The 24,295-nt window shown below is 52.4% G+C and overlaps 2 protein-coding genes across 10 annotated transcripts in view; both read left to right on the forward strand.

Annotated features, from left to right (window-relative positions):
* The window catches only part of RAMP3 (receptor activity modifying protein 3), a 469,110-nt gene that overhangs the window by 350,692 nt on the left and 94,123 nt on the right, over positions 1-24,295 (forward strand). The gene's annotated exons all lie outside the window — the stretch shown is intronic.
* The window catches only part of ADCY1 (adenylate cyclase 1), a 118,579-nt gene that overhangs the window by 85,811 nt on the left and 8,473 nt on the right, over positions 1-24,295 (forward strand). Inside the window, exons 9-17 of the mRNA XM_060156220.1 lie at positions 845-1,039; positions 1,185-1,282; positions 2,168-2,252; positions 7,022-7,111; positions 7,648-7,904; positions 8,187-8,313; positions 18,941-19,057; positions 19,770-19,916; positions 20,553-20,651. Of these exons, the coding sequence (XP_060012203.1) occupies positions 845-1,039; positions 1,185-1,282; positions 2,168-2,252; positions 7,022-7,111; positions 7,648-7,904; positions 8,187-8,313; positions 18,941-19,057; positions 19,770-19,916; positions 20,553-20,651 (1,215 nt within the window). The remainder of the gene's footprint in view (positions 1-844; positions 1,040-1,184; positions 1,283-2,167; positions 2,253-7,021; positions 7,112-7,647; positions 7,905-8,186; positions 8,314-18,940; positions 19,058-19,769; positions 19,917-20,552; positions 20,652-24,295) is intronic.

Here is a 24,295-nt window from a genome sequence, read left to right on the forward strand (position 1 = left end):
GCAGGCTCAGTAGTTGTGGTGCACGGGCATGTGGGATCTTCCTGGACCAGGGCTTGAACCCGTGTCCCTGGCACTGGCAGGTGGATTCTTAACCACTGTGCCACCAGGGAAGCCCCTAATACTGACTTTACAAAGTGATTTGGGAAGTGTTGACTTCTATTTTCTGGAAGAGATTATATAAAATTGAGGTTAATTCTTATTTAAATGTTTGGTAGAATTCACGATGAAACCATCTCAGCCTGGAGACTACTTTTGCATGAATTTTAAAATTATGAAGTAAATTTCTTTAGCCATTATAGGGCTTTTCTAGTTATCTTTCCTGTTGGGTGAGTTCTGGTAGTTTGTATGTTTCAAGGAGTAGGTAATTGATCTAAGTTGTCAAATTTATATGTGAACTATTGTTCATAGTATTTCCTTATATCCTCTTGATGTCTCCAGGGTCTGTAGTAAAATTATATTTCTTTCCTGAATTTGTTAGTGTCTTTCTTTCTTTTTCTTTGTCATGCTTGCTAGATATCTGTTGATTTTATTGACATTTTCAAAGAACCAGTTTCATTGCTCTGTGCTGGGCACTGTCCACTCCACATGAGCAGGGGCCCTTAACCCTCCACATGGTACCACCGCACAAGTGCCATGTAACCCCACTTACAACACCAAGGATGAGATAACTCCTGGGATCTCGCTGCCAGCAGGTGGCTGAGGCGGGATTGCATCTCAGATCCCCAAACCCGGCCCCCCAGACTCTGCAGTGGGCGAGGACCCAGGAGGAGGGAGCATAAGAGCTCTTTTCTTTAATAAGTGTAGAATTTGACACTATCCCTTCCTTTCTTTCCGTGACGGGCAGCGGAGGGCATTGAGAACAGCCTCAGAAAAACTCAGAAACCGCTCGTCTTTCTCTACAAATGTTGTCCACACCACCCCTGGGACACGCGTCAACAGGTACATCAGCCGCCTCCTGGAAGCCCGCCAGATGGAGCTGGAGATGGCGGACCTGAACTTCTTCACCCTGAAGTACAAGCAGGCTGAGCGAGAGCGAAAGGTGAGTGTCGGGGGGCTCTGGGGGGGCTGGGAGTGAACGTGGGTGGCCCTTCTCGCTGTAGTTCTAGGCATCCCTGGCGCCCTCGGGAAGACCTTGGCGTCTCCAGGAAGCTGGGCGGCTGACGGTCCTTTTCTGTGTCTTCTAGTATCACCAGCTTCAGGACGAGTATTTCACCAGCGCCGTCATTCTGGCCCTCATCCTGGCCGCCTTATTCGGCCTTGTCTACCTTCTAATAATCCCGCAGTAAGTACTGTTCCGGGTCCATCAGTCAGAGGAGAAGGTCACCAGGAGTCCTTTTCTTTTCAAGTTCAGGTTCGACTCCCGCGGTCACACTCCTGCGGTGCCCTGGCCTTTGGGGATGGCCTGAGCCACGCACCAGTTCTCCATTTACCGGAGGAACTAGCTGAGCACGCCTGATGGCAAACGTGTGGAACGCTCACTCGCAGTTTTTAATTTTAAATGTGCTCAGTTCTCAGACACAGTATATTTTCAGTGACTCTGTCCACACCACATGCGCCATTGACCTCATGACAGCGTCTGCAGCAGGAGACAAACAGGGCACCAAATGGGCACCCTGGTGTCTAGGTGCTTCTCATTTTCAGAAACGTTAAAATGAGGAAAAGCAGGCTTTGGAAAGGAACAAAAGCATAATGATTTTAATAACATTTAGTCATCGTCCCGAGTGGAGCAATTCTCCTGTGAGTTTCCAGAAAGCACATGGAAGCCGCCCCCCCCCAACCCCAGGACACTGCGGACACACAGTGGCCATCTGCACGGCCCTATGTGGGGATACAGCTTTTCCTAGAAAAACCCTTCCCAGCTGACGCCCAGTAAGAGGGTGGTACCCAGCAGCCAAGTCTGTGCAACCCCAGCCCTTCCTGCACAGGGAAAGCATCTCTCAGGCACTCCCAGGACTAGAGAGACCCTGGGGGGCTTAGAAGTTGGGGTGGACACAGAAAGGGCTCCTCCCCTAGAAGAGAGCCAGCATGGACAAGTCCCCAGAGACCGCTGTTCCTTCCTGGGGGCCAGCGACTGGGTGAGGCAGGGGAGGAAGGGTGGGTTCCCAGGCATTTCTCGGGCACACCTCGCCCGGCCCAACCTGCAGTGCCCACGTGTCTTCTGTCCTAGGAGCGTGGCCGTCCTCCTCCTGCTGGTGTTCTGCATCTGCTTCCTGGTGGCCTGTGTCCTGTATCTACACATCACCCGGGTCCAGGTATATGTGTGCTCGTGTTCTCTACCTGCTCGTTACCTAGTCCAGGTACCAGTGTGTGTGTGTCTTGCACCTGCACATCACCTGGACAGGTAGGTGCATGGCTTCTGCCTGCCCTGTTGGCAGGACGGGTGGGGTAGTGGAGGCAGTTCGTCTGCGTGCCTTCTTGGCAGGCGGAAAGAGCTGTCCGCATATTGGGAGTTCATGAAGCCCGTCATGATATGCCAGGTGCAGTTTGGAGTTCTGGGAAGGTGCCCCATGGACACAAGGGTGGGTGATTGGTAGTGACTGGATAAACGAACACAAGGTGTGACGCTCTTCTCTGCGGATGGAGCGTCCTGTGGCTCGTCCTGGGTTCCCGTCCTAGCCTGGGGCGGCCACACTCTCGAGGATGCTTCATTGGCTATGGAGCCAGGGCTGAGTGCATGGCCCCGTGTCGCCCATGGCTCCTGGAAGAGGGCTCTGTCCTGGTCCCGCACGCCTCTCTCACATCCTGAACCTTCATTTTCAAATGTCCCCTGTCCCCACTAGACCCCCACGTGTCACGTCTGACCGACCCAGGGTTATTTTTGCACAGTTGTTGAAAACAGCTACTTCTTGAGAAGATCGGCTCTGGTTTTATTTATTTACATTTTTTATTATTCATGGGTAACTTGTTGAGTTAAGAAAAAGTGCTATTTATTCAAACCACATTCCCAGCTCTTTGATTTCATAGATGGAGTGGCGTCTGGTTTGGTAAACTGGAATTTCCCACTTCAAATAAGGTTGCTTTATTCACCTAATTTCAAGTGAAAGCATGGCAAGTGGATGCTGATTTCTTAGCCCATCCCATTCATCCCCCGTGTTCAGAATCTGTGCACCTGGTGGACCGTTTTCCTGGAGGAGGTGACCCTGGCTCCCCCAGCCCCTTTCTTTCCACCCACACCCCCCTCCTTGCCCTCCCCCATGGGCTTGAGCATTTTTTCTAGGTGTGCGATTTTGACCCATTGCTTCATGGGTCCGCTCAGAGCGATGGTCAGGAAGCAGCGGGGTGCAGCATGCATGGTCCTGGCAGCAGGCAGCTGCAGGTCGCCTGGCCAGCGCGCGCCGGTTCAGGGGCCAGTTTACACACTCGCACACTCCCCTTCGCAGGCCCTGCGCCGGGCTCTGAGCTCACCATGGGGCTTGTGCAGAAGACTGGGCGCCAGGCGACAGGAGGGGTCAGACGGCAGGCAGGCTCTGGCTGGGGAGGGTGGGGACAGGCAGCGGGGGCAGGGTCGTCCCGCAGAGGCCAGCACGTGCTGAGATGGGGAGACGTGAGTGGTCACGGCTGTGCACGCAGGCGGGAGGGTCCATTGCAGCTGAGCATCCCCGAGAAGGCCTGGGAATCAACTGGGCAGAGTGCCTTCCTCTGTGACGTAGAAGCGGCCACAGCCAGGGCGTGCAGCCGGTGTGGCAGCTCCATTGCTAGGGGCTGCCAGCGCGAGGGCCTCAGTGTCTCCGTCCGTGAAAGGGACGGGGACTGGAGCTGATATTCATGATGTACTGGGAGCAGGGCCTGGCACACATTCTTCCCGTATTTCAGCCTCACTTTTCTGTCCGCCGTCCCAGTCACCCCTTCGTGGTCCCCTGAGCGAAGGTACCGCTCAGGAGGTGGGGCTCCTGCCTTGGGCTTCCTGCGCTCCCTACGGCCCTGGCAGGGCTGGCCTCCGGGGAGGAACAGTGCCCTGCCCACCGTGCCCCCGGCCCGGCCCACCCTAGACCCCGCGAGCCGCCTGCAGGGGGTGGGGAAGGCAGGGAGGAGGTCTGCAGTGGTGGTGAGATTCCGCTTACACTGGACGTCGTCGATGAATGGACAGTGCCTGGGAAGTTAGAAAACCTGTAGGTTTTCCCTCCTTGGGGAGGGAGACGGAGCCTCAGCAGAGGACAGTGACCCTCCGGGGACAAACTCGAGGGCTCTGCTAGCCCCTGAGAGTGCCCCGCCGTCCCCGTGACGCATCCTTTTCTACCTCAGCCCCAGTGGCTTCTGCAGTGCATCTGTGTGGGGTTGAGTTCATGTATTTAGCATAGGGTAAGTCATATTTTTTTAAACTTCAAATTGCAACTCTCTGGGGGGCTGTGAAATTGGGGGTTTTTTTGCTTGTTTTTATGTGTGGTTTTTTGGTTTTTTTAGGTTTTTGTGAGATGTGAACAAAAGGAATGGAATAGGAATGAATGAAAATGCCATCCTACATCAACTGTAGTCAGGGTTTCCCGGAAGTTTGCTTCAGTTGTGTGTACCTGTGCGCCGTAGTGTAAAACGCAGTTCTTACTACGCTTGATCTTAGCCAAAGGCTGATGCCAGGTTTGATGCCTGGTCAGAAGCCTCTGAAGCCCCGCCCCCATGGGAGCACGTGGTCTCTGGCCACGCCCTGTGCTTCTCTGGGCCCTCAACACGCATGGGCGGAGAATAAGCCGAGAGCGCAGAGGCAGGGCTGAGTGGAGAAGGCTGCGGTTGTGTAGTTGTCGCCTTTGCCTAGGTCGTTGAGACTCTGCAGCCTCGCGGCTCCGGCGGAGTGTCGCCCGCATTAGGACTGACCTTCCACGGTGCCGGGCGGTCACCCCTCCGTTTGCCGGCCATCTGGCGCGGCCGCGGTTTCTTCCGTGTGTCACGCCCTGGTCACAGCACGCTCTACGGCTCCGCTTCTCTGCAGAGCACAGGGCAGGGTCTCGCTCTGCATCCCCTTGCCTCGCGACCGTGTCACACTGTTGGGGTCCTTTGTGAAATTCAGCTCAGGCTGTGAATCCCCGTCTGGCCGTGGGGTCCTGGGCGCTCAGCCTGGCCATTGCTGCAGAGTCCCTTCGTGAGACAGTGACAGCATGCTCTGAGGATGTGGCAATGATAGACAACCCCCTGGGTCACCTTTGACTAATTGTGGGTCACGTTCTGGGGGAATTTTCCATTGTTTATGTCAGATCAGCTACCTTTTTTCTGTATTATGACAAACTATTTTTCATGCTGTTTTTAGGTCTGTGGAGATGTGTGTGTGTGTCTGTGTGTGTGTGTATCTGTGTGTGTGCGCCTGTATATTTGTTTTTTTGCTCAAGAACTAGTAAGTTGACCCAAATTAACTGTAAAAAAGGCGGCCAGCAGTCTTAAAATGAACAGACAGCCCTTCTTATCATGCCTGTGTTCCCACCCCTCTCGTTGCTCCCAGCAAACAAGCCCCAACTCCACGTGGGTCCTTGTGTTGTCATTATTAATTTCCAGAGAGGTATTTTAACTCTTGTGCATTCAATCACACACGTTCGTAAGATCAGGCAGTTAGCATGGAGTGAAGAGGGTCTCAGTATCCCGAGGCTGGCCGTCACAGCTCTTCACCATTGTGTGATCCAGGGGCGGCCTTAAGCAATGTTATTTTGCAGGTAACGGAAGAACCAGCTCAAATGGTCTTAAATGATAAAGGGAATTTATTGTCCTATATATTCAGAAAATTCAGGGGGAGGGAGAGAGGGAGGGGAGGAGGGTGGGCCCAGGGCTGGTTTTATCCAGTGACTCCATTCAACTACCTGAGACCAGTTTCTCTCTGGGTCTTCTAACTGCCCCTGTGTGCCGGCTCAGCCCAAGGCTGCCCTTCCTTGGGTGGCCCAAAGGCATCAGCAACCCAGCTGTACATCCACGTCCACCCTCCAGGCCCGGAGCGGGACGCACCGTGGGCGGGGCTTGCCCAGCCTTGGCCAGTGGCCCTCCACTCATAGCCTCCCGAGAGACATTTGTCCTGTTTCCACCTCTCCCGCAGCACCAGGGGCCAGGCCCCACTCCCGGTGGCGGCATCTCCAGGGTTTGCTGAGTAAAAGGGTGAGCAGCCCGTGCTTCTTGGGGCTGGGGGCAGGAGTCCCCCTGAGCGTCCACGGCCTTGCCCAGGGCTCAGTGGGAGAGAAGACTGGGATGGGCGTGACGCAGGTACTAAGACAGTGGGGCTCACACCGCCGCAGAACAGCTCCTCTGCGTGAGGACCTCAGAGGAGATCTGTGTTTCAAGGAAAATACAATAGTACTGAAGCCTAGAACTGGGACCCAGATCCACGTCCACCACTGTGTGAGCTGGAGCGGCCCACTCTGTGTCTCCTGGACTGGAGAATGAGTGGTGTCTGGGCCGCATTTCCTCACCGGTAGAGCAGGGTCGGTAATGATTCAGACTTCACAGCGGGGAGGATAGAGGGATAACCATGTAGATGGTCCCGGGCTCCCTGGCTGGTCGGTGTTTTCTGTAATCTCCCTGTGGTCTCTATTTTCGTTTTCGTTTCTAATTTCAGAAGTGTGAGTCTAAGAAGAACGTCTTTTATCCATGACATCATTTTTTGAATATTGCAAAATGTGTTTATTAAATAGACTTAACATAAGACTTCTAATAACTTGACAAAAATTTTATAAAGCCCGTGTGAAGAAAATGATAAAACTTAGTTAAAGCATGTAAGACACAAATAAATGGAAAGTCTTACCATTTCTGAGATAGAAGGATGCAGTATTCTGAACACGTCAAGGTAATCTGTTCAGTGATTGTCAGTGCCACTCAGCGTCACAGCATCTTTTTAATTTAAAGACTTCAGTTTTCGTCTTTTTTAGTTTGGGCAGCTTTTCCACCGGGGAGATTAATTATATGAAAACAGCCAAGAAAGGTGTGTGAGGGATGAGTAGTCGGTGAGACTCTAGCTGCCTACAGGTGGCTCTCAACATCCCGTACTGTGATTTACTGTGAACACGATTGACTTTGTAACAAGAGGCCGTTTTCTCAATAGCATTTTGTTGTTCAGTGTTTTCCAGGGTGCCTGACGATCCAGATCCGCACCGTCCTGTGTATATTCATCGTGGTCTTAATCTACTCCGTGGCCCAAGGCTGCGTGGTGAGTGTCTCTGCTGAGCGCGGGGCTGGGCGTGGTGAGAGCCGCCAGGCGCAGGTACGTGGGGGGCCCTGCGGGGACCACCCTGGAGGGCCCGGCCCTGGGCTGGGGAGGGAAACAAGGGGATCGGAGGTGGGCCTGGGGGTGCTCAAGGAAGTGCGGGGTGGGAAGGGGACGTCACCCAGTGCAGGACACGCGATCCTCTTGGGAATGGAGGCCCGGCCTTCACAGTGCGCAGAGGATGAAGCTTGGGCAGAGAAACAGGAAGGAGGGGGTGGGGGGAGGGACAGGTTGGAGCTGAGTGGTTTGGGAGGATGGTAGGGGTCTCATGCCCCCAGGCCCAGGCCCTGGGGAGCCTGCCCCCTCTTGGGTAGTCAGGAGACTAGAAGGGCCGGGAGCAGGCAGAAGTTTCCGAGGCCCGGCTGATGGCGCTGGGGGAGCGGGTTGGAGCGGGAGGCCGTAGGGGGCTGGGAGCAGGGCGCGAGAGTGTTCTGAGTAGGGCTCCTCCCACGCTCCTGGGTCCTCTGTCCCCCTTCCAGGTGGGCTGCCTGCCTTGGGCCTGGAGCTCCAGTCCCAACGGGTCCCTGGTGATCCTGTCGTCTGGGCGCCGGGACCGCGTGCTGCCCGCCGCGCCCTGCGAGTCTGCGCCCCACGCCCTGCTGTGTGGCCTCGTGGGCACCCTCCCGCTGGCTGTATTCCTGCGGGTGTCCTCCTTGCCAAAAATGATCCTGCTTGCCGTGCTTACCACCTCCTACATCCTCGTCCTGGAGCTCGGCGGGTACACGAAGGCCGTGGGGTAGGTACGCTGTTCCGGCTAGAGCCGGTGGCCAGGCATCGCCTGTGTCCACGCGAGGGGCCCTGTGTTCCGATTTGCTGAACAGAAGCTCGCCGGTGCCGGGGCTTCTCCCTTTCTTCACTTGGACCCACGTTCCAGCCAGTCCTCGGGTTTCCCCGGGGATGTGGCTCTCCGCCCGGGTCAGTCCCGGGCGCCGCTGGGGGTGTCGCGTCTGAGGGGCCTCTGGGGACCGGCCTTGCGTTCGGGACACTGACGTGGGTTTCCTTCCTTTTCTTCCCCAAGGGGTGACGCCGTCTCGGGCCGCAGCTTTGAGCCTATCGTGGCCATCCTCCTGTTCTCGTGCACGCTGGCCCTGCACGCCCGGCAGGTGGACGTCAAGCTGCGGCTGGACTACCTGTGGGCCGCACAGGCAAGAGGAACCCCTCTGCTTCCGTGGGGTGGGGGGGCGGGGGCCCCTTGGGAGAGGTGTCAGGTGGAGGCTCCCGGCTGGACGCTGGCGGCTCTGTGGGTGGAGCCACTGGGGCCAAGGAGCAGGAAGGCAGGCAGGCGGGGGGCAGTCTGACGAGCCCTGTGCGACGGTCAGAGTCTGACTGCTTTGCCAGCGGTGAGCAAAGGCGTGCTGGCAGAGGGGTGACGGTGCAGAGGGGCTCGGCCTCCGCTGGCCGGACGCGACAGCGGGTCTCATCAGGCTCGTGGAAAATTCCTGAAGATGCCGAATCTCGTGTGGCCCGCTCCAGATTTAGGTCTGTGGTTGGGGGCCGGGACCTGATGTTTTTACAGTGCATGCTGGGGAATTCTGAAACGAGAGGGAGAGACACGGAGGAGTAGCAGACCCGTGAGCTGTCCTGGGCCCTGAGCCCCTGTGTCAGGTGATGACCTCAGAGCACAGGCGCACCGGGCATACCCAGGGCCACTTCTGGGCCCAGCCCAAGTCACGTGTGGTGTGGTGTGTCTTCGAGCCCCCTCATCACCTGTTCCTTGTCCCCTTGTCACCTGCTCTGTGTCCCCGACTCTGGGAACAGAGGGCTTCCGGCTTTCTGGTCCAGAGGCCAGACTCCATCTGTGTAACTTGCACACTTCCTGGCTCTGGACACATTGCTTCCCCTTGGTTTCCTCGTCTAAAAATGGGGAGGCGGGTGTGCAGTAGAACAGAGGCTGCAGGAGAGTCTTCTCATTCTGACACGTGAAGAAGCAGCCCTTGGCTGTCTGAGGGAGTTCATTCTGTTCAGTCCTCACAGCAGCCCTGCCCGGGAGGCGGGATTACAGATGGGGCTCAGACACGGATGTGACGTGCCCAGGGCCAGGGCTGGAATGACTGGAGGTCCCAGCAGGTCTGTGGTGGGTGGGAGCGTCCGCATACCAGGGACCCTGTGTGCAGCCAGGGCCCCAGTCCAGAGCCACGTGGCTCTGAGCCAGGTGTCTGGGTGCACCCCGCCGTCACCCCACACTCTCCCCGCCTGCTGGGGGGCCCAGGCTCCTTTTTTTTCTGCCTGCCCACACCCTTGCTTCAGGAAGACGGATGACGCCTGTCCGTGTCCTGCGGTGGAATAGGCAGGAGGTCAGTGGCTGAGGCCCTCGCTGGTCAGCTGTGTCGGGTGGGCAGGAGGTGGGCCTAGAGTTAAGTGGTCCTCCTCGGGAATCCCACAACTCCACTTGGGGTCCCTGGTCCGCAGTAGAATGGAGTGAGGACCCTAATCCCATGTGGGAGTGTATTGGTTGGGTTCTGCAGAGAGGAGGTTTATTCCTGGGATTGGCCTGCGAGGTTACGGAGGCTGACACGTCCCGCCGTCTGCCACCTCCCGTGAGAGAACAGGAGTGCTGGGGTGTACGTAGTCCAGTCCGGGTCCCAAGGTCAGAAACCGGGAGTGCTGATGTCCGAGGGAGGGGGAAGATGGACGCCCCAGCTCAGGCTGAGAGCGGAGTGCCCCTCCTCTGCTATTTTCTTCTCTTCAGGCCGCAGGGGATTGGATGACGCCCGCCCACATTGGAGCGGACGACCTCCTCCCGCAGTCCAGCTATTCAGAGCTAATCTCTCCTTCAGACACACTCAGAAGGGATGCTCACCAGCGATCCGGGCACCCTGTGGCCCAGTCAGGTTGACATATGCAATTAGCCATTGCAGTGAGGAACGATTACAGTTCCCTTCCCAGCAGGCTTGGCGCACAGTCTGTGCAGACACCGTGTTACGTCTGACAGGCTGTAGGCCCCACTGGGCTCTCTCCGGAGCCACTGCTGGGTGTTCTCCCTGTGGGAAGGAGGGGCGGGGGGGGGATGGGAGGGCTGGCGGAAGGCAGCGGCCACTCCGGTGGAAACTACTGTTCACCCTCTAGTTTAATTAACCTGGAAAAGACAGATGCTACCAAAACAGGTTGCTGTCTGCACACCAGGGCAGGTTGTATTCAAGATCATGAGAAATCATTCCATTACTCTGCGTAAACAAAAGAAAGAAAATGTGCGTGTGCGTGTGTGTGTGTGTGTATCTGTGCACACACAGGTATGCTAGGTGAAAAGCATGGCTTATTCATTCCTTTTTATACAGCAGCTTTGCTGAGGTGTAATTCACATCCCACGTGGTTCACGCGCCCATCTAAAGTATACGATTCAGTGGCTTTCAGTATATTCACAGCATCGCGCAACCAACACCACAGTCAGTTTGAGTACATTTTTACGCTGCCCAGGGAACCCCCATAACCATTAGCGGTCGCTCCCCATCTCTAGCCACCCCCAGCCCCGAGCCAGCACTCGTCTACTTTCTGTCCCCGTGGATTTGCCTGTTTCTTTATTCTTCAGCCTGTACTCTTAAGTCAGTGCCTGTTCTGGACACAGACTCCCTGTGTGCGGCCAGTGGGAGCCCTGAGCCAGCCCTTGCTGGGACAGACCCCTGATTCGCAGGGGCCTGTGCCCCAGCCCTGTCTTCACTCCATACCTGGATTCCAGGTGGGCAGGAGGCCGCTGAGATCTGAGCCCCCTGGCTCCCTCTGCACAGGCAGGGACCCCCCAGGTGGGCTCTCTGGAGAGCACTGGCCCCAGTTCCTGTGCAGCTTGGGCAGGGCCCCTGGTGAGGGCGTAAGGGTGGGGACCCACCTGATTCTGGGAAGAGCCTGGGCTTCTCTGGGCCTCTTGGATGCTTGAGACTCAACTGTGGGAGGGTGAGGGGCTGGCGTCGAGGAAAGGGGACAAGGTGTGTGCCAGGAGGGGGAACTTCCCAGAGACCCCGGGGGGAAAGGGTGGCGGGGAGGCCATTGAGGGGTCAGAGCCCCCCGTTCTCTGTGGGCAGGGCTGACTGCTGGCCCCAAAGCCAGGGTGGCAGGATCCCATCCCTGTGTCTGGAAGGTGGCCTGGCCATGGAGTGTGATGGAGCAGGGGCAGGGGGAGGCACCCCCGGGTGGGGACCCCACAGTCACAGGGGCCACCAGGGGGCAGCTTGGAAGTGGCCCTGTAGAGCCCGGCCATGGTTGTCCATCAGGCGCGGGGGTTGCGGTAGAGGTGGGTGTGGTCTCAGGCACGTAGCACTCAGTCTGGGCAGAGGGCAGAGGGCGCGCTCCAGACCAGTGAGGTCAAGAGAGCTAATGGCACTTGGACCATCTGAAAGGTGGGGCGGCGATAGGACAACCCCAGGCTGGTGCAGTGCCCAGGGCACCACAGTGGAAGGGGTCCTCAGCACCTGGGACAATCTGGGCCACCAGACAGGATTCACGACCTTCAACCAAGGGACACAGCCAGCCCCCAGTGACCATGCTGGGAGGGACCCAGCCACGCTCTCCTGCCTCCCTCGCAGCCCCTACTGATGTTCCCACCGGCCGAGCCCGGCCAGAAGCCAGCGGCAAGGGGGCCTGTAGGTAGAGCCCTCTGGGTGGGTCCTGGGTCAGCACAGACGCCAGGGGAAGAGGCCGGCGCACACCATTCCTGGAAAGGGGATGCGGCTGCTGCAGTTTGCCAAAGCCGCGCCAGGTAAGGGAGGACGGCCTCTTCGTGGTGGGCTGTGCCGCTGAACTTGGTCTTGTCCGGCTCCGGCCGGGTATCCAGGGTGACCGGGCAGGCTGGTCCCCGAGATGTGTCTACTGGCCGTCCGCTGGGCCCTCTGGTTTAAGATCTTTCAGTTATGAGTAGCTACTCAGAGCTAGAGAAGAACGGGCTTAGGATGAGCCAGGAAGCGCTGGACCGGCTTGGGGGTGTGGGAGATGGGGTTTCCCACTCGTTGACTGGGTGCCCGTTCTGGACCTCACGCTCAGAGAGTGGGATTGAGGCCCTGGCTGTCGGCTCCCCCAGCCGGGAACCCCTTCCCCCAGGCAGGCAGGCAGGTTCTCTCATCTGGATTGGCAAGAGCTGTTCTTGGCATTGGTGTCCCCTTAAATGTTACTAAGTCCAGTGGTTGACCCTGTCCTGGGGTCCTCTGCCAGCGATACCCCTTGCACACCCGGCCCCACGGTGAAGAGTGCTTTCCAGGGAGTCTGGTGCAGGAGAGAACCTCTGTGTCATGGGGGAAGGGTTGCCTACATGGAACACACTGACATATTTTTCTAACGATGTGTAACGAGAAACGCCTCACTTTCCTGTAAACGCAGCAAAACAAGGAAATTTCTAGACTTTGCCCATTTGCCCTCTGGATATTTCAGCATGTTGTGCAGAGGCACATCAGAGTGCCTCGAACTGTTGCAAAATTGCCAGACCAAAGACTCAGTGGGTTAATTATTTATTGAGACCCAGCTGGTTCTATAAACCTAAATAAACAGATAGGCTTTTCCTTCCTGACGACTTCCTCAACCTCTTAATCTGGAACTATCGGAATGCCTTTGCTCCAGTGATTTTTTTTCTTTGAACTCAGTAGATAATCATGATGACACTTATAATTTTGATTATGATAAAAATTTCTCTCTCTACAATGAATGCCTATTCCGACGGTAATTCCCACTTGTGCAGCGGCCATTCTCAGCACTCGGTGGCCGGGGGGAGCTCAGACCTGGAGTTCCCAGTGGCTGGGCTGAGCTGAGGTCTGCTGCAGCTCCTTCTCCAGTCGCTTCCCAGGCTTCCTTTCTCCACACGTGTGACAGGCCCGCGGCCTGACCGGGCCCCCAAGTTGGTGACATTAGCCTATAAAGATAACACCTGATAGAGTCTTGGGGATTTTGGAGGAGTTACCTAGGGAGAGGTTCTGTCGCTGTTGGATGGTGTTTTATATATGTCAGTTAAGTCAGGTTCTGATTTTCTCTCTAGTCATTCTATCAAGCTTTGAGAGAATGGTGTTGGAATTTCTAACTACAACTGTGGATAGAACTTGTTGCAGTTCTATCAGTTTTTGTTTTATGTATTTTGATGATCTGTTATTAGGTGCATAAATATTTAGGATTATGTCCTCTTCATAAATTGAAACCTTTTTCCTCTGATCAACAAAAAGTCGCTCTTCGGGCTTCCCTGGTGGCGCAGTGGTTGAGAGTCCGCCTGCCGATGCAGGGGACACGGGTTTGTGCCCCGGTCCGGGAAGATCCCACATGCCGCGGAGCGGCTGGGCCCGTGAGCCATGGCCGCTGGGCCTAAGCTTCCGGAGCCTGTGCTCTGCAACGGGAGAGGCCACAACAGTGAGAGGCCCGCGTACCGCAAAAAAAAAAAAAAAAAAAAAAAAGACGCTATTGTATACCTGTGGGCTAAAACCAAAAACTCCAAATAAATATCGATCCCTATTCCAGGTAATATGCTTAGCTCTGCAGTCTGCTTTGTCTGATATTAATATAGGTAATCCAGCTCTCTTGTTATATGTTTTTCCATCATTTTACTTTTAACCTATTTGTATCTTTTTATTTAAAGTGGATTTCATATAAGCAACATACAATTGGATCTTGCCTTTTAATCGAGCTGTTCCGTTTACAATTAATGTGATTATGGATGTGGTTGGATTTTAATCTTTAATCTTCCATGTTGCTGTTTCCTGTTTGTCCCATCTGTGCTTTGTTTTCATTTTCCTCTTTTTCTATTTTAGGTTAATTAAATATTTCTATTATTCCACTTGATCTCCCTCTTTTCTTATTAGCTCTAACTCTTTGTTGTATTTTTTTAATGGATACTTATCATAGCTTGTCTTCAAGTGGTATTACACGACCTCACATATAGTATAAGAACCATAACAACAGTATGTACATCGGTTTCTTCCATCCTAGGGATTTTGCCATTGACACCATCATAGATTTTATTTGTACATATATTATAACCCCCCAAATATATTATCATTTCCATCATAAACATTAAAGTCTATTTTAAAGATATGTTATAATGAGAAAGAGTATTTTTTGTTTACCCATATAGTTATGATTTCTGGTGCTTTTCATTCCTCTGTGCAGATCCAGGCTTCTGTCTGTTGTCATCTTCCTTCTGCCTGAAGCACCCACTTTAATGTTTCTTGCAAGTCTGTTGGTGATGAATTCTTTCACCTCTTGCGTGTCTGAAAAACTCTTCATTTTGCCTTTGTGGTTGAAAGATACTTTTGCTGGGTATAGGATTCTGAGTTCATGATCTTTTTTTTCTGCTCAGTGCATTAAAGATGTTCCGCCACCTTTCGTCTGGCATTGCTTTTAACGATAAGTCTGCTATCATCTTTATCTCTGTTCCTCTGACCCCACCTCCCCTCGTGTTTCACCCTCTTGACAGTGGGTGGGGGGCTCCTCTGGATGTCCGTGCCCTGTGTGGCCTGACCAGCCTGGTCCACCCTGAATCTCCACACTTGTCCCCTCTGCAGGGCAGCCGCTCTCTATGGAGACAAGCACCGTCATTGATCACCTGCCCAGCTGATGCAGTTGTTGATGCATGTCTCACAGAGTGCCTTCTCCTCAAGTGAGACTAAATTATCAAAGGGAGGCAGCTAGGAATGATTCAGTTCAAGAGTTAGAGATGAAGTCCTTCTCACCTGGGGACTGATGACCTCTGTCTCAGCTTCTCTGTGTGCTTTGGAAAGGCCCTTTCCCTTTCTGCGCTTCCCCAGGAGGAGGTGGTTCTCAGAGCCTGGGCGTCCCGAAGAGGGCTGTGTGTACCCCAGAAGGCAAGTGAGATAGCACAGTGGGGTTTTGGAAGAAGACATCATGATGTTAGCTTATGTGTGAACTTGGCTGGATCACGAGGTGCCTAGTTATTTGCAAAGGTTTTTCTGCGTACGTCTGGAAGGGTATCTCTAGATGAGATTAGCATTTGAATTGGGTTCAGTAGAACAGATTCCCCCTCCTAATGTGGTGGGCCTCATCCAATCCATTGAGGGAGGCCTGAATAGAACAGAAAGGTGGAGGAAGGGAGATTTGGAGCCCCTCTCGCCTGACTGCACGATCTGGGACATCGTCTCTGCCCTCAGCACCCCGGTTCTCAGACCTTCAGGAGTCACACCACCAGGTCTTCTGGGTCTCCGGTTTGCAGACAGCAGATGGTGGGACTTCTCAGCCTCCATAATCACGAGAGCCAACTCCTCCTCATAAATCTCTTCCTGTATATCTATATCTGCCCTATTCTTTCTGTTTCTCTGCGGAACACTGCATAACAACATCAAAAGTTCTGTTTATAGTGAGCGAATCTGAAAATTAAGAAACATGCTTTCCTCGTTGAAGAATGAGCTGGCTGGGTCGATCTCACCCTGGCCAGATGTCACTTCTAGGACACAGGCAGGGACATCACTGCCCAGGCATAGCGAGGCCGGTGCCACCCTCACTCAATTGCTCATTTTTAGCGAGCTGTCCTTAACTCCAGCTGCTGGGTCAGGGTCTGCTTGTTCGGCTGGTTAGACCGAAAGCTTCACAGCACCTCATAGGGGTCACACCGAGAGTCACAGGGCACAGCGGCTCACTGGTCATCTGCCGGGAGTTGTCAGGTTGTGCTATTTTTTGTTTTTGCTCTGTTCTGTTTACCAAAAGATAGTGATCCCAGGCTGGGTGCCCTTCTGAGATGCCATGTAGCTGTCTGTAAGTGTCCCCTGGTAGTTAATTTCTGGAAGGTAAGCTGCCATAATCTGTCCTATAGAGTCAGGGGTCAGATTTTTGACACGTGAGAAGGAACGTGCTTTTTTAATTTAATTCTTTTTTGAATTTTTTTGTTGAAGTATAGTTGATTTACCATGTTGTATTAGTTTCAGGTTGGTCATCTATTTTATATATAGTACTGTGTATATGTTAATCCCAAACTCCTAATTTATCCCCCCTCCTCTTCCCCTTTGATAACTAAGGAAACCATGCTGTAGAAAAAACTTTTTTTTTTTTTTTTTTTGGCGGTACGCAGGCCTCTCGCTGCTGTGGCCTCTCCCGTTGCGGAGCACAGGCTCCGGACGCGCAGGCTCAGCGGCCATGGCTCACGGGCCCAGCCGCTCCGCGGCATGTGGGATCTTCCCAGACCGGGGCACGAACCCGTGTCCCCTGCATCAGCAGGCGGACTCTCAACCACTGCTCCACCAGGGAAGCCCGAGAAAACATTTTGAAAAGGGATGTTGGATGTGTCTCTGTCGTGTGACTTTGTTTACAGGAATAATGTATATTACCCACAGCTCTTTCTTACCAGTACTTCCTGGCTGGTTGGAAAGTCTTACAAAAAGAGAAGTTCAGTGGATTTTCATCTTATTTGTGAAAAATATAACAATCCAACTTCTTCTGCTTAGTTTGTAAGAAGATAGACATTTATCAGTCAGATTTCAACAGAAACGTTCACATCCGTGGATGGATTAAAAAGTAGTTGATTATTTAGAAAGAGAGTTAATCTGATAGCCCATAAATCTGAGTTAGCTGTAAATAAATTGAAATAAACCGAAATTAGAACGAAAGCTTTTCAACACACAAAGCGATCAGTCAAAATTTTTTAAAAAGTTGAAGCATATTCAGTTACACTGCATTCATTAAAACACTGTTAACGTTAATATTTTGGAGAGAGCAAAAATTTTTGTGCCATTAATAAATTTCTAAACACCTGTTAGTTAAAAACTATTATTTACTTTCTCTTTACCTCATCTTTCAAAAAACTTTCTTTTGTGTGTCAGTGCACACGTGTTAACAGGAAATTAATTATATGTGTCTTAGGAGAGGGTCCCGTTTCCCTTGTGAGGCCTTTCTTCCCCACACGGCTGTGTCTGCGGATACCCATCTCAGCCGCTGTCCGCAGCCACAGCCCTGTCTGCAGGGTCCATGCTTGTCCGAGCCGGATCCTGGGGCTCCTGGGCTCCTTCTTCTGTCCTCACCTGCAGCATGTCTACCCGCTTTAAGGGGCAGGACGAAACCTGTCGTGCATCAGCCCCGTTGCTAACTGACGGCTCCTGTGGACCACACATCTTGTTTTCCCAGAAAACGCCCTAGAGGAGGCCTGGGACTCCTGGCTGGGCCCCCTTCCTCCTGGCAGGTGTGGCCTGAGGCCTCCTCACATCCACGCTTTTAACTGGTAGAATCACTGCATGAAATCCAGCAGCGTGTAGCCGACCCCTTCCACTGTTATTATAATAACAACACCAAAAATAGGTGACACTCTTCAAGGCTTACGAGCTAGCACACGCCCTCCTAACCCCTTGATAGGTAGGAATGGTGCCTCTATGAATGGGTGTTTCATTTTATGACGAGGCAGTTGGAGCTCTGTACCCGGCCGCTTGAACCAGGGTGTGCTGCCCTCCACGGTGTGGGTTTTGGTGGCGGCCGCAGGCCATCAACACGGCATGCCTGTGACATTGTCACTGCATTCAAGAGCTTGTTGCCCCTGTAATGCTGATGTAATGTCCCCCCAGTTGAGCTCCTTCCCTGGCTACGGCCAGGTGCCGGATGTGGAAGTGGGGGACAGTGACCCACAGTGATCCGGTGGCCTCCATTTCTGAGGGCTCGCACCTGACCTGAGGCTGGCCTCAGCACTTTGCCACCATCGCCTCTTGAGCCCTCATGGTGCCCAGTGAGTGGGGCCATCACCGCTGGTTGCATTAGTCTCTCAGGGCCCTGGAGCTAAGAGGCCAGCCAGCTGGGACCCGTACCGCACCTGCCATCTGCTTGGCCGCGTCCCCCAGTTGGACCTGCCGGCTTCTACCCTCTGCTCCGCTGGGTCTGCCCCCCCCCCGGGCCCTGTAGCTTTCTGCTTGTCTCAGCGCCCAGAGACTTGTGAGTCCTGCTGAAAGCCAGGAGATTCTAGAGGACGCAGGAGCTTAGGGAGGGTCCACCGCTGGCTTCGGGCATTCCCAGTGAGGCTGGCAATGCTCTGGAGACATGTCGGAGGCTGCTGGAGGCCTGGTGTGTCCTGGGAGTGGGCACGTGCCCCACAGAGGGCTGCTTCAGGCCTCTGGTCCCCAGAAGATGGCTGGGGGTAGACCCTGGAAACTGGGGCCAGGCCCCTTATTGTCTGTCCTTTGGAAGCTCTAGCTGAGCCGGGTGGTGACTCGTCCAGAATTGCGTGGATCCTCTGAGCCCCTAATGTTGATCTAGTCACTGCCTGGAGGGGGCGTGGAGATGAGCCTGGTGGAAACTGTTGGCATACTTGGCATTTAGCTTGGATAGCAGAAAGAAGCATGCGTTACAGGTGTAATAATTCAGAGCTCTCATTAAAGAGGGTAAGGCAGACATTTTTCGGGAGTGTTGCGTCAGGCGTAGGGACCAACCACTGCAGCGGAAGAGAGAGCGCGCTCAACCCAAAATAGAGGGCGGGCAAGTGGGGCTTTGTAGCCAAGGGGCAGGGTGGGGGGCGGTGGATGGGAAACTCCCAAAGGAGGCATCCAGCGTGAGGGGGCTTCCAGCTAAACTGACCTAACAGGATCCCTGCTGAGAGCAGGCCAAGGTGATCCGACATCACCTGGCTGGGCTCGGAGATGAGGAACGCGATCAGATATCCGGGGTGATCAGAGGCCAAGGGTGGGGCGTCGTGTTAAACTGACTAAACAGGGCTCTTGCTCGAACTGGACGATGCAGAGATGAGCGTGGATGCCCCGACGTCAGGGCACATTGGCGAAGAGCGTCCAGAGTCTGGTCCAGGCGAGAATCTTGCTGCATGGCGGGTAGTCGAGCGAGCAGGGAAGCGTGAGTGGGCGGGCCAGTGGCTAACGGAGGACCACTCCCCAGGCAGAGGAGGAGAGGGACGACATGGAGAGGGTGAAGCTGGACAACAAGAGGATTCTCTTCAACCTCCTGCCGGCCCACGTCGCCCAGCACTTCCTCATGTCCAACCCCCGCAACATGGTGAGCACCGAGGTGGAGAGGCCCCTCGGCCACCCCAAGGGCAGGGTGGGAACTAGACCATCTGAGGCCCCTGGGCCATGGGGGTGACAGGTGCCCAGAGCTAGCGTGCCCTCCCCTTTGATCCTGGGAGAGAGCACAGCATCCACTGTCCCCACAGGGAAGGCGAGTGGGCTTCAGTAAACTGCACACGAGGTTGGGAAGCGCCGTTTCAAGGCCTGCACGTCCGGGGTGGCCCCCTAGAAACTGCCGCACCCACCCGTAGGGCCGGCGGTTCACTCCCTTCTCTGTGCTCAGGGCTGTCTGGGTTGCTCAGAACATCCTAGTGGCCGTGACCTACTGCAGTAAAGCTCTGGGACCACCCAGTCAGCATAGGGCAGGGCTTCCGAAAGCCGACTCAGCAATAAAGAGGCTCCGGCCGGGCTTTCAGGTCCTAAAGGCACAAACCCCCAGGCTTCGCTTCACTAGCTTTGGCCTGAAATAGCTCCAGGGCTCATGTTTTCGTCCCGCTGGGCTGGGGGCTCTGCACCCACCTGTGAGCTGACTTACCTCGTGTGGGCCTAGATCCTCCGAGCCCCCTCCTCGTGTGGCACGGGGTGCCGGCGCGTCCTGGCAGCCACGCCTCAGGACTGGTCCGCAGGCCCTGCTCCCAGCGCCAGCCCTCAATGCTGCTCTGCCTGCCTCTTCAGTGCCTGACCCAACCTTTGACCCCCAGGACCTGTACTACCAGTCGTACTCGCAGGTGGGGGTCATGTTCGCCTCCATCCCCAACTTCAACGACTTCTACATCGAGCTGGATGGCAACAACATGGGCGTGGAGTGTCTGCGCCTCCTCAACGAGATCATCGCCGACTTTGACGAGGTAAGGGCCGCCCCACAGTCCTGACCCCCTTGGGCCTGGGCCGTCCTGGTGCCCCTCCTCCAACCGAGTCCTGAATTGTGTCCACCGATGTAGCACGTTGCTCTGTGGATGGCAGGGGGGCAGGGGGAGCACGTGCCTTTTGTCTCCTTGGGAATCCCAACCAGCCGTGACAGCTGAGGAAGGAAATTGGCCTTAGGATATGGGGAGGGTGGGTGCTGGCGTCTGTGCCCTGCCTTCTGAATGTCGAGCTCAGGTGGGCGGCTTCACCTGCAGGTTGTGGGGGAGGGCAGGCACCTCTGCACCCTCCAGAGCCAGGCTTCCAGTCTGCGCCAGTTCTGCTTCCCTCCCTGGGGCCCGTCTGCCCGCTGGGTGGTTGTGAGCTCAGCTGCTGGGGGACGGGGAGGACGGGGGTGCATTCCGTATGGCTCCTCCTTGGCGTCTCTTTTAAGCACCTTTGCTGGAGCCCCTGAGGCCTGCGCCTCTCAGTTCAGCCCCAGAACTTGTCTCATGCCTACATGAAGAAGACACACTGCTTTCCAGAACGTACCTGTCTGCGGTTGCTCCTGGCGGCCGTGCGCCGCCGTGACTTTTATAAGATGTTATGTAACCTTTAACAGTTTTGTGTTTCAAACAAAGCTCATGGACAGAGACTTTTACAAGGACCTGGAGAAGATCAAGACCATCGGAAGCACCTACATGGCTGCCGTGGGGCTGGCGCCCGCGGCCGGGACCAAGGTGAGCACAGGTCGACAGGTGGGCCCTGCTCAGGGGCTGGGCCCCGGCTCTGCCCCCGGCTCTGCCCCCAGCTGCCCAGGGACCATGGGCAGGCCCCCCACTGTGGGCCTCAGTTTGCCCTCTGCACTGGATTAGGGCAGCAGCCTGCAGGCTGTCTTGTCAGTGGCCCGTTCCGTGTTGACCTTCTGGGGAAGGTCAACACAGAAGGCCGGGCACAAGAACTACCTCCAGCCCTGCCCCCTTCCTGCCACCCTGGCCCATCCTGGCAGCCTGGCACCACTGAGTGTTCCCCTTTCCCGGTTCAGGATTGTGAATAAAGTCCTCAGGTTGCCCCTATAAAAAAGGCAGAAAAAGAGAGGAAGATGTAAAAAAAAAAGTGTCATGGATAGAAAGCAGTTATACATATGGTAGATGCTAATCTAACTATATCAATAATCACCGTAAATGTGAATGGCCTAAATACACCAATTAAAAGACAGAAACTAACAGAGCGGCTAAAAAACAAGACCCAGCTAGGTTTTCTGCAAGAAACACACTTTAAATATAAAGTCACAGATACATTAAAAAATAAAAGGATGTAGAAAGAGATACCATGCTAGCACGGTTAAAAGCTCAAGTAGCTATCTTAATTTCAGACAAAGCAAATTACAGATCAAGGGAAATTATCAGGGATGAAGAGGTACATTATAAAGGAGTTAATTCTCCAAGAATACGTAACAATCTTTGATATTTATGCACTTAACAACAGGGGGCGAAAACGGATAGAACTGCAAGGAGAAGTAGATGAATCCACTGTTTTTGTTGGAGACTTCATTACCCTGCTATCAGTAATCTGTAGATCCAGTTGGCTGGAAATCTGTAAAGAGAGCTGAACTGAACAGCATCGTCAATCACCTGGATGTAATTAACATCTATAGACTACTTCATCCAAGGACAGCAGAATATACTTCTTTTGAAGCTCACATGGGACATTTACCAAGATAGGCCACATTCTGGGCCATAAAACACAGCTTAATAAATTTAAAATAATTGAAATAATGCAAACTATATTCTTAGACTAGAGTGGAATTAAAGTAGAAATCTATTGCTAGGAGATAATTGGAAAATTCCAAAATATTTGGAGATGAAGCAGTACACTTCTAAGTGATACAAAGGAGAAATTAAAAAAAAAAAAAGAAATCTCAAGAGAAGTTGAAAAATATTTTGAACTAAATGAAAATAAAAATATAACTTATCAAAATTTGTGGGGTGCAGGAAAAGCAGTGCTTAGAGAGAAATTTATGTCATTGAATTCATACATTAGAAAAGAAGACCAATCCAAAATCAATAAGCTTCCACCTTAGAAAAGTAAAGTAGAGCAGTATAAACCTAAAGCAACAGAATAAAAGAAATAATAAATATCAGAGCACAAATCAATGAAATCAAAGACAAGAAATCAGAAAATCAATGAAACCAAAAGTTGGCTCTTTGAAAAGATCAATAAAATTGATAATCTCTAGCCATGCTAACCAAGAAAAAGGGAGAAGACACAAATTACTAATATTAGAAACAAAAGAAGGGCCATTTCCACAGAACCAATGGACATTTAAAAGATGTTAAGGGGCTTCCCTGGTGGCGCAGTGGTTGAGAGTCCGCCTGCCGATGCAGGGGACGCGGGTTCGTGCCCCGGTCCGGGAAGATCCCACATGCCGCGGAGCGGCTGGGCCCGTGAGCCATGGCCGCTGAGCCTGCGCGTCCGGAGCCTGTGCTCCGCAACGGGAGAGGCCACAGCAGTGAGAGGCCCGCGTATCGCAAAAAAAAAAAAAAAAAAAGATGTTAAAGTATATTGTGGACAACTCTATGGTGCTACACTGGAGGTCCTGGCCAGTCCAATAAGGGAAGAAAAGTAAACAGAAGAGTTATGAATTGCAAAAGTAGGAACAAAACCATCATTCTCAAATTGCTCGCATGTTTAGAATATACAGTGCTAAAATGTTTACATATGAGCTGATAGAATTTTTAAGTGACTTTACCAAACTTGCTGGATATAAAATCAACATAGAAATTTCTATTTTATCTCTGTATCTTAACTACAGACAATTATGAAATCAAACATTTTAAAAGTTACTATTTCCAACTGGTATAAAAGTATAACTATGTGCCCACAAATTTGGTAACTTAGGTGAAATGGACCGATTCTCTGAAAGATGCAATCTGCTAAAACTCACATAAGAAAAATAGATAATCTGGGTAGGTCCATATCTATATTAAAAATTGAACCAGTCATTAATAACCTTCCAAAACAGAAAGCACTGGGCCCAGTGGTTATTTAGATCAAAGATCTAAATAAGTCAAGAGATACTCGTATTTCTGCCTAGGAAAACTCAGTATCATTAAGATGTCAGATTCCCACTTGATCTGTAGATTTAATGCAGTCCTGATGAAAAGTGCAGCAAGTTATTATGTGACATTGACCAACTGATCCTAAGTTTACATGGAGAGACAAAAGACTGAGGGTAGTCAACACAACATAGCAGAAGCAGGACAGAGTTAGAGGACTGACACCACCAGAAATCAACTTGCCATAGAGCTGCAGTAATCAATACAGTATGGTTTTGGCAAAAGGGAGGCAGTCAAATAAACCAGTGGAACAGAATAGAGAGCCCAGAAATAGATCTACATAAATATCGTCAACTGATCTTTGACAAATGGAGCAAAGATAGTCTTCAACAAATGTTGCTAGAAAAATTGAATATCTATCTATCTATCTAAATTATATTTTTTAAATGAATCTAAACACAGACCTTACACTGTTCACAAAAATTAACTCAAAATGTATCATAGGCCTAAATGTGACATGCAACACTATAAAACATCTGGAAGATAACATAGGAGAAAATCTAGGTAACCTTGGGTTTGGTGATGAGTGTTTACATACAGTACCAAAAGCATGATCCGTGAAAGAAAACACTGTTAGATTGGACTTAATTAAAATTTTAAAATCCTGCTGGTGGAAAATACTATAATGAAAAGACAATCCATATACTTGGGGAAAATCTTTGCAAACCACCTATCTGATAAAGGCTTTGTACCCAAAATATTACAAAGAACTCTTAAAATTAAGAAGACAGATAGCCCAATCAAAAAGTGCTCCGTCCAAAGATGGGAACAGACACTTTACCAAAGAAGATATACAGATGGCAGATAAGCATATGACAAGATGCTCCCTATCATATGTCACAGGGAAATGCAAATTAAAACAACGAGATACAATTTCACACCTATTAGAGTGGCCAAAATCCAGAACACGGACACTGCCACATGCTGGTGACGACGTGGAGCCGTAGGAACTCTCGCTCATTTCTGGAGGGAATGCAAAATGCTGCAGCCACTTTGGAAGACAGTTGGAGTTCTTACAGAACTAAATATGCTCTTACCATAGGATCCAGCAATCACTCTCCTTGTTACTTATCCACAAGAGTCGAAAACTTATGTCCACACAAAATCCTGCCCAAGGATGTTCATAGCGGATTTATTCATAATTGCAAACCTTGAAAGCAACCAGGGTGTCCTTCAATAGGTGAATGAATAAATAAACTGTAATACATCCATACAATAGAATATTATTTAGCACTAAAAAGGAATGAGCTATCAAAGCATGAAAA

This window comes from Lagenorhynchus albirostris, chromosome 8 (genome assembly GCF_949774975.1).
Source record: "Lagenorhynchus albirostris chromosome 8, mLagAlb1.1, whole genome shotgun sequence".
Lineage (NCBI taxonomy): Eukaryota > Metazoa > Chordata > Mammalia > Artiodactyla > Delphinidae > Lagenorhynchus > Lagenorhynchus albirostris.